General features: G+C 27.9%; 1 protein-coding gene across 1 annotated transcript; it reads left to right on the top strand.

Annotated features, from left to right (window-relative positions):
* The first annotated feature begins 923 nt into the window (after positions 1-923).
* Positions 924-1,552, top strand: LOC119684794. Its single transcript, XM_038098917.1, has 2 exons — positions 924-1,144; positions 1,215-1,552. The coding sequence occupies exons 1-2, from the start codon at positions 975-977 to the stop codon at positions 1,447-1,449; spliced, it is 405 nt and encodes a 134-aa protein (XP_037954845.1). The 5' UTR covers positions 924-974; the 3' UTR covers positions 1,450-1,552.
* The last annotated feature ends 7,232 nt before the right edge of the window (positions 1,553-8,784 follow it).

An 8,784-nucleotide genomic window follows, 5' to 3' on the forward strand; every position in this document is an offset into this window, starting at 1 on the left:
CCATATAATTGAACATGTATAGGCTCCGGTCATCATGAAATAAGGTGACCTTCCAGTGCTGATATAGCTTACAGCTCACTGTACTACAGTGAGGCCCTGCCGCTTACCATAAAGCCTGCTACTAAATTATTCCAAATAGATATGGAGTGTTTGTCTCCCATAGTTGGAATCAAAATATAAGAAATGGTAATAGAAAGGCTAACTGGAAAAAAGTTTAGTATAGGTATTGGTAACACTGAGGGTAATGTTTGGTGCTGTCACAAACTATAGAATTCTAGAAGCGCTTAGTGTAAGGCTTGCACTTATACTTAATTCAGAAGTGAAGGATTTCGTACTCAAATAGATTTAAATATCACTTTTGAACTGAACAGATTGATTAATTCTGCAGTTAATTAATTCTTCAAAGTAAATTTTTGAGTCTAGCGTATCTGCAGATGTTTGCAGATGTTTGCAGATTGCGTTTTGGAAAATACAACCGATGTGAGGAAAAATATGTTTCGGGGAGTGCACAATACCATTTGTGTGCACTTGTAATTGTTAACAAACTTAATTGGGGTATTTTAAATTTATTCTTAATTAAATAAACGCATAATTACCATTTAACATATGCAACTGAAAAATTTGTGCTCAACTAAACTGAAATGTATGCATTACAACAGCACTTGACACAATAATAGTTTTAGCAATAATAAAGTGCCGACAATATATATAAGAATAACATCACAAAGAACAAGTTTTCTAGAGGATAATAAACATAGCACTAGAATTATGTGTTTCTCTAGAAAACTTCTCATCAAAAATTTCTATCATCAAAAATTTTATAAAACTTGTTCATTATCACAAAAATAACATAAAATATGTCAAATTTTAATAGAATATGTAGACATTAATATAAAATAAAAAATATTTCAAATCTTTAAAAAACTTATATCTTATAAAAAAAAATTCACATACACAATTTGCAGTAGCAAAAAATGGACATAAAAATAACCAACTCTGCGTCTTCGACTTGTGTCATTCGCGCTAATGAGTACCATCTGCATATACCACTATATGTTTTGGACGTTATTCGAATTCTGCAGGATCACCCAGCTTACTTCAAAGGTCTGAGAGAAAAGCATATCGTTGAAATGTTAGAAAAAGAGTACGTATTCATATATTTGATTTATTAATATTTGATTTATTTATCCTATTAAATTCATTTAATTGAATAGATGTTTTGCATGCGGTGATATAAATGGTCAGGTAAGGGTAGCATTAAAGGAATTGAGCGCTGCTGGATTTGTGCGCTGTATTAATCATAGTTATCGTACACTTGGGCCATTCGCTAAACTCGCTCAAGCGCGCTCACAACGACAACTAAACTCAGCTTGGATGAAGATAACAGAGATGCAGAATATGAGTTGTACTTCCCTTCTATCAACAAGTAGTTCCGAAAACTATACTTAAATCAACAAGGAAAACTGTCTCTTTTGGGCTGTTATATTTTGTGAATTACTCATTTTTCAAATAAACTGGAAACATAAGAAAGTTTGATTATATTAAAACTTTTTTTCTGACTGGCTTATGATATATGAAAAATTAATTTACATAGAATAAATGGTAATTTATATTATAAAAAATCAAATGTTATGCACCGATTAGATAAACTATGGATATATTAAACATTTTCACTGAATATAAGTCATATATGATTATATGACGTACCTCTGGTACTACAGCACTCAGAATTTGGATTCAATCCTATCTAAGGTCTGTTCTAGAAACACGCCTTCAAAATCTTAAACAAATGCTTGGTGGCTCTGTCTCAGGAATAGAGACTTAAGCTCCCGTTAAAGTAGCAAAAATGTATGCTGCAAAATCTATATAAAGGTATGACTAAAATTGGTATCACTAAACAGCAATGGTTCTATGCGCGGCTTAGCTGGCTTATAGATTATCATATTAATCTAACCTAAATAATAAATAATAGTTCCGTGAAGTACATAAATATTTGTATATAGAGAAAGTTTGCATATATAGTAGAAAGGAATTCGCAAAAAGCTTAAATAATTAAAATGTTTAAAAGTAGATATCTACTCCTAAAAGATCAAAGTAAAATAGTGTATATTCTACTTATATACATTATGTATATAAATCATATGTGCACTTCCTAAAGTCTTGTCTTATTAGCAGCACAACTCGATTAGAGTAAAAAGTGTATTTAGTTAAAGAAAAGTTTTAACTACTGTGTGTTGTGTGTTTGAATTATATCACAAAGCGTCACTTGGCCAATGGATCACGTCCTCACCAAACCTTAGTAAGAATAGCAAAGTCTTATCAATTATAATTAATAAAATAAAATTTTAGTAGATTGTAATATATTTTAAAGTACAAAAATGAAAAATTATGCTATATTATAACCTATAATTTTAGGTGACAAAAAACTAAAGGTATACATTTTTTTGTCTTTAAAATTTTTGCGGCCTCTTCAAATTTTTAAACCTCTTCACAAAATCCTGTCAATAAACAATCTTAAATAAATCCTATTAAAAACATAGATACATAGATTTTAAACAGGTTGAGAGCTTGTCACCACGGCTCTGCTCCTTTGAGGATTGTTGTGACATACCCACTTTAGTTCCATTATGTCCTTTGGAGAGATGTTGCCTAATTCCGTTATAAGTGGATAGGCAGGTGATAAGTACTGAAGTCAGTGACACAGAATGTGTTCTGCTGTTTCCTCTTCTTCGCAACGAAGTCTGCAGCTATCGTATCTTGTAATACCTAGGTTCGATAGATGCTTATTTACTCCGCAATGTCCAGTGAGAAGCCCTGTGATAAGTCGATGCCATTTCTGTTCAGCATTAGAAGCCCCTTAGTTCTGGCTTTTGATCGATTCGACATGAATTCTTTAGCTTGTCTGCAGGCAATTGCATTATCCCAAAAAATCTGACGCTGCTCTTTCCAACCATTCATTAATGTTAAGTTTAAAAAAGCTCCATGAAAGACCGCAGAATGGTTTTAGCCTAAAATAATAATACATAACTGCAATATAGGTATAAGTATAAAACTTCCATTAACAATTTTGATATCAATTAAATATTAAATTAACATGAACAAAAAAAATTTTTGAACAATTTTTATTACAAACTACTTAACTCTTCTTTAATTATAAGTTTTTCATTCCCTTACGGGACAAGTGTATAATATTAAATAACTTAATTTTTTTTTTTAGTAAATTTATTTAATAAATGTTTATTATGTTGTCGTTTCCTTAAATTATAAAAAACTCTTTTTTAAGTCTTCATACTATTTTTGTAGTGTTTGTCCTTGTGTCCTTTTGAGTTAACACCAATTGAACTTCATACTTCTACCAAAGACAATGTATATTATAGATACATTGTCTTTGCTTCTACCATGATTTTGTGGTTATTGTGGTTTGTAATCAATAAGGAAAATTAGCTGGTTTCTTTGTGGGAGACACAAAATTTACACAAACAATAATGAATATGTATTTCTTTTAATTTAGTTATAACAAAAATCTATAATTAATTATTCAAGTTGTTGGACGTGTACCTAATACTTATACCATAAATATTACTACATGCTTAGTTTTGAATGAGCATAATTGGCTTACCAATTTTACCCTCTATGAATCAGTTAAATAAATGAAGAGGAAGAAAAGGTGCAATATTTACATATTATATTATATATAAAAGAAATCATTTTTTTAGCACTTCATACGTATAAAATTAAAAGAATTATATATTTCCTTAGTCTTATATTAGAAGACTAATAATAGAAAGAAGAAATAAACTTTGTACGATTAGCGAAAGTTGTAGCACAAAGGAAGTAGATTTTTTAAGTAAACCATTCTCTCCTTTATTTTTACTATTTATCTGTATATACTTATTTTATTTTCTATTGCTATAAACAGTACAATACTAATATTACTGTAATAAAAATAAAACTCAAACTAAAACCTTTTTGTTTAAAGATTCGCAAAATCTTTAAAACACAAATAATATTACAAAAGGGAACTACTAACTATTCTAATAATATATTGTCTTTTATTTATTATGTTGAGGCTAGTTGAGTCAGTGCACTTGAGCACTTTTACTCTCTATTAACTGTAAGGTTTCTTCATAACCCCTCTACGCCTTGACTGGCTTATTGTTTATCACTTAGACTAAGAAATAATTGTCCTCAGATCTGCATACCTCCCCGAGGAGCCTGTAACTATTCTGAGATTCGTTACGCGGTGTCGGTAAGCGTGTCAGTTTTCGTAAATAATTTCAGGGCTCTATCCTTTATGTATTTTTTCATGGGTTCAATTTTGAGGTTCTTGAGGATGTCATTCGTCCTAATGTACCAAGGTACATTAATTCAACTTAATATATATATATATATATATATATATATATAGTATTCTTGTACAGCTTCTTCAGAAGGTTTATAATTTTTTCGCTTTTTTGGAGAGTGATGCTGTATGGTCAGTCAAAACTGTCAAATACTTTTTTGAAATCTAGGTATACCACATAGATGATAGCTCTAAATTCATTTGACTGCTCGAAGATAATGCGAGGTTTTCTGTTTTGATGACTTGCATTATATCAAAAATATAATAAAATAAAACTGTGTTAAGTATAAGATTATTTTATGAACTTCATTTAATAAATACCTTAGTCTCACATAATTAAAATTTATTACTTTTTTATTCTACAGTACCCAAACATTTTTAATAAAACCATTTTTTAGTTTGTTTATAAACTATTGTTTAAAATACAATTGAAATGAATAGTGTGTGTTATAATTACTATAGCAAATATTATATTACTTTTATATTCATCTGAACAGTATCAATAGTATGTTAATACAATGAAAATAAGATATTACTCAATAAACGGATACTTTATTTATCTATGACAATTTCCTTAACAGCTACACAATAGCTATCCTGTTCTACTTTACATTTCTATGTCTCTTCTGTAGAACAATTTATCTCCAATTAAAAACTTTCTTCTAAGACCTGCGAACACGTAATAATTGCTATGTACCAAATCTAAGATATATGGAAAATTAAAAAATTTATTTATAATGTAATGCGTACAATTTTGCTGTCGAATCCAACGTCTATCAACAGTTATACTTGATAAAAAAATAATTTTTTCCTGCTGTATTGACATTTTTTAAAGTATATTTCTATATATATACATTACTTCCCTTCATATAGCCCTTACCTTTTTTTTGAAGTTGCTTTTTTAGAATGAACGGTACTCAAAGAATGAATAATTGATCTGGCAGCTAAATTTATTTATTTACTTAATAACGTTTGACAATTCTGATCGCTGTTATGGTTGAGTGACATATGATCCATATCGCAAACAGACGTGAATAGCAAATCATTCTTAAAGTTTAAACTGCAAACTAGCAGTTTTTGATGGGAATGCTTTGTTGTCGACTTCTGCTAAAAAAGCAGTTTTTTTTTAAGTTAGATGGATTCGAATAGCAATAAAAAAACAAAGACAAAAATTTTAGTTAATTTATTAAAATTTGTGTGACCATACAATGATGTCTCTAGTATTGCCAAGTACTCATCATCAGTAGTTTTAGAAAATATTCGTATATTTAATTTATATTTTATTTTATATATTTATATTTTATATATTTATATTTTATATATATTTATTTTTGTTTTCTTTGAATTAAGAAAAAAAATGATCATGAACGTACAGTAAATTACGATTCATACAAATAAGGAATATTAAAATGTATCGTAACCAGTTTTATTTGATGTAGCCAGCATAATTTAGGACCCTTAGAAGATATTGAGTATTCCTGCATTGTTTATTTTAGTTAAAATAAGATAGCTCATATTAGTCAAAAAGAAAAAATTGTTTTAGGAAATACATTCTACAAAAAAAAAGATCAAACCTATTATTTTTAAAACAGACTATCAATGGAAAAAAATTAATTGGGATCCTAATTCAAACTACGATATAAACTAAACACAGATGATATATACCCAAAAAGGGTTATAGTTGCATTTGCATTTACTATATATGTATTTTGATATTATTATTGTTTTGCAAATTAATTTAAATAAATCAATAGACTGTTTACCGGTTTATTATTTAGTTGCCTTATATTTTAGAATTCGTTAATAGTTTGATACAGTAGGATGATAAATTTCCCAAAACACGTTCCCTTGAATGTACGTTTTTTTAAAAATTTTAACAATTTTTCCTAGAAGTTTTCTCATGGTACATACTTACATTATTATTATGTTAGATAACATTCTTTCTTTGGTGTTATATTGGTGATAAATTTTCTGATTTATTGATTAATATCTGTACTACTCAACCATAATATTAGTATATTAATTTTGGAGATTATTTGTTTCCTGCAAAGGTTTTTTTGCTAATATTGGTAGAGCCTCTGATATCTCACTGACTGCATTAGATTTCTGTATTTTTCCATTGGCGTTCAGCTTCTACGGTTGATATCAGACATCATTATTTTATGGATCTGTAAGATCATTATTTTATTGATCTGTAAGATCATTATTTTATTTATCTGTAATCATTATTTTATTGATCTGTAAAATCATTATTTTATTGATCTATAAGATCATTATTTTATTGAACTGTAATTGCTCTTAAGTCAATGTGTCTGCCTTTTTTAGTACATTAGATTGATTTTAAACGTTTATTAGTGTAGAGTATATATACATAATATGTTTACATATTTTGTTAAATGTGTATTGTTATTGTGTATCTCTTTATTTTTTTCTATTTCTATTACTAAACCTTTTGTTAGAATGCTCTGCGTTAATGCACATACGGACTAAGCTCCTGGGAATGTATATTCCTAGGGAAGAAGCAATAAAACTCTGTTAAGTAGGTTCTATACTACTTTTTATTGTCGCAACAGGGCTTAGAGACTTACTCGAAAGAGATTTACAGAAGAGGGCACAATAAATATAATGTTCCGTTGATCATTTAGCAATATCCTAAGTATTTTGTTATAAGTATTTACAGTTATTTGATTATTAATTTCTAGATGTTCTAAAATCCACATACCCGAAAAGGAGATATGAACATATAATTTTTTTAGTTTTGCTTTAAAATACATTTAACGTTACAAAACAAATAAATAAACATTGTTATTGTAGATATTGAAAAAATCAAAATACTATTTTAAAATTATTTTGGACATTGTAATGATCAAAAATTATATGTAGCATTAAATAATATATAAATTGATAAGTAAACATACATTCATATGTGTTTATATGTCTAATTAAACTTGCCATCGAAGTGATTTATGAAAGTATGAACAAAAGAAATCAAATTTATTGATGTACATATATCATTTAATTAATATTAATTGCTATAAAATTATATTAAACTATTAAAATAAAATTTTTAAAAACAAGTAGAACCATAACAAAACTTAATTTTGATTGGCTTATGACTTTTTGGCCCTCCCAATCGATATAAATTTTTACCTTACTAACTTTTATTGTGAAGCCTGTGAATCAATAGAACTTCAGTCTAAACTCTCAAAATAAAGTTGTAATCAACCCTGCTAGCAAAATGTTGAAATAGAAAAAAAAATCAAAATACCTATGTAAACCTATGTAATACAGTATTGTTTAGTGAGGAAATACGAATATGTAACATTCCGCTACTTACCAAAGTTCCACAAAAGTTATACCGAATGAGGTTGAGCTCGGTGAGGTAATTGCCAGTGTAACCAGTCATAATGGCATGGTAAAATAAATGTCTGTCCGCAAATAGTATTATACATTTTCGTCAACATTGCGTGATTGGTTGAATCACATCCATAATAAAATAAAAATAATCAATGGTACTACATAAGTTGTTGAGCACCACCCCATCCAGTTAGGAATATACATTTTAGACGTAATTGTTGTGGGTTATTATCCTTCGTTAAATTATCGAAATAGTATTTTTATGTCTATGAAAGTAATAATTATTATTTTAGCCAGTAATATTGCTTCCTTTATTATTTTCTAACTTTACTACCAAGTAAGTAGTTTCTTACGTGAGTGTAATAAAATGGGACAAGTTAGAAAATTTCAGTTAGTCAACATTTATGGGTGCGTTTGGTCTATAGATAGAAGTGTTTAATTTTCAAAGTTACTTTTAATAATCTACTCTGTATAAAAATACATTTAGTGGATCATTTAAATGTACCCACTCAAATGTGATCACAATCTTTTAAATATAATACAATAATTAAATTTAAATTTAAAAAAATACTACAAAAATACATTAAGACTAAAACAAAAATTAAGTAGAAACACTAAAACAAAATTAATCCACCATAATATCAGGATAAAGAAGTTAATTATAACATATAACTTAGAAAATTTTAAAATAATATAGTGAACATTTGTGTAAAAATAATCATTAAAACGCTTAAAATTGTTTCCTTGCACTATAAAAAATTACAAATACTGTATTTAGATAAATAACAATCTATTTTTTTTACTAATTACAATATCATTAATTAAAATAAAAATAATTATACAATTTCAAAATGTGTTTATTGTACCAAAACTTCAGTAACAGACCCAGGTCTTAGTTACATTAAAAGAACGTTCTTTGTGTCACAAAAAAAAAGTGAAACACATGGATTATAACCCCGAAACACTTCATAAAATTCCAAATAATAAAAATACTTCCTTACAATCATCAGAAATAAATGTTCAAATATCATCTTTAAATCAATCTCCTGAGTGCAGAAGTGGTATGCATTTGCCGTTACCACTTA

The sequence above is a fragment of the Teleopsis dalmanni genome, chromosome 2, assembly GCF_002237135.1.
Source record: "Teleopsis dalmanni isolate 2A chromosome 2, ASM223713v2, whole genome shotgun sequence".
NCBI lineage: Eukaryota > Metazoa > Arthropoda > Insecta > Diptera > Diopsidae > Teleopsis > Teleopsis dalmanni.

Excerpts from the sequence above, each read along its gene's own strand:
- LOC119684794 (XM_038098917.1), top strand. The coding sequence starts at position 975 with ATGGACATAAAAATAACCAACTCTGCGTCTTCGACTTGTGTCATTCGC. Across the intron at positions 1,145-1,214 it reads GTTGAAATGTTAGAAAAAGA|ATGTTTTGCATGCGGTGATA; the intron begins GTACGTATTCAT and ends TTAATTGAATAG.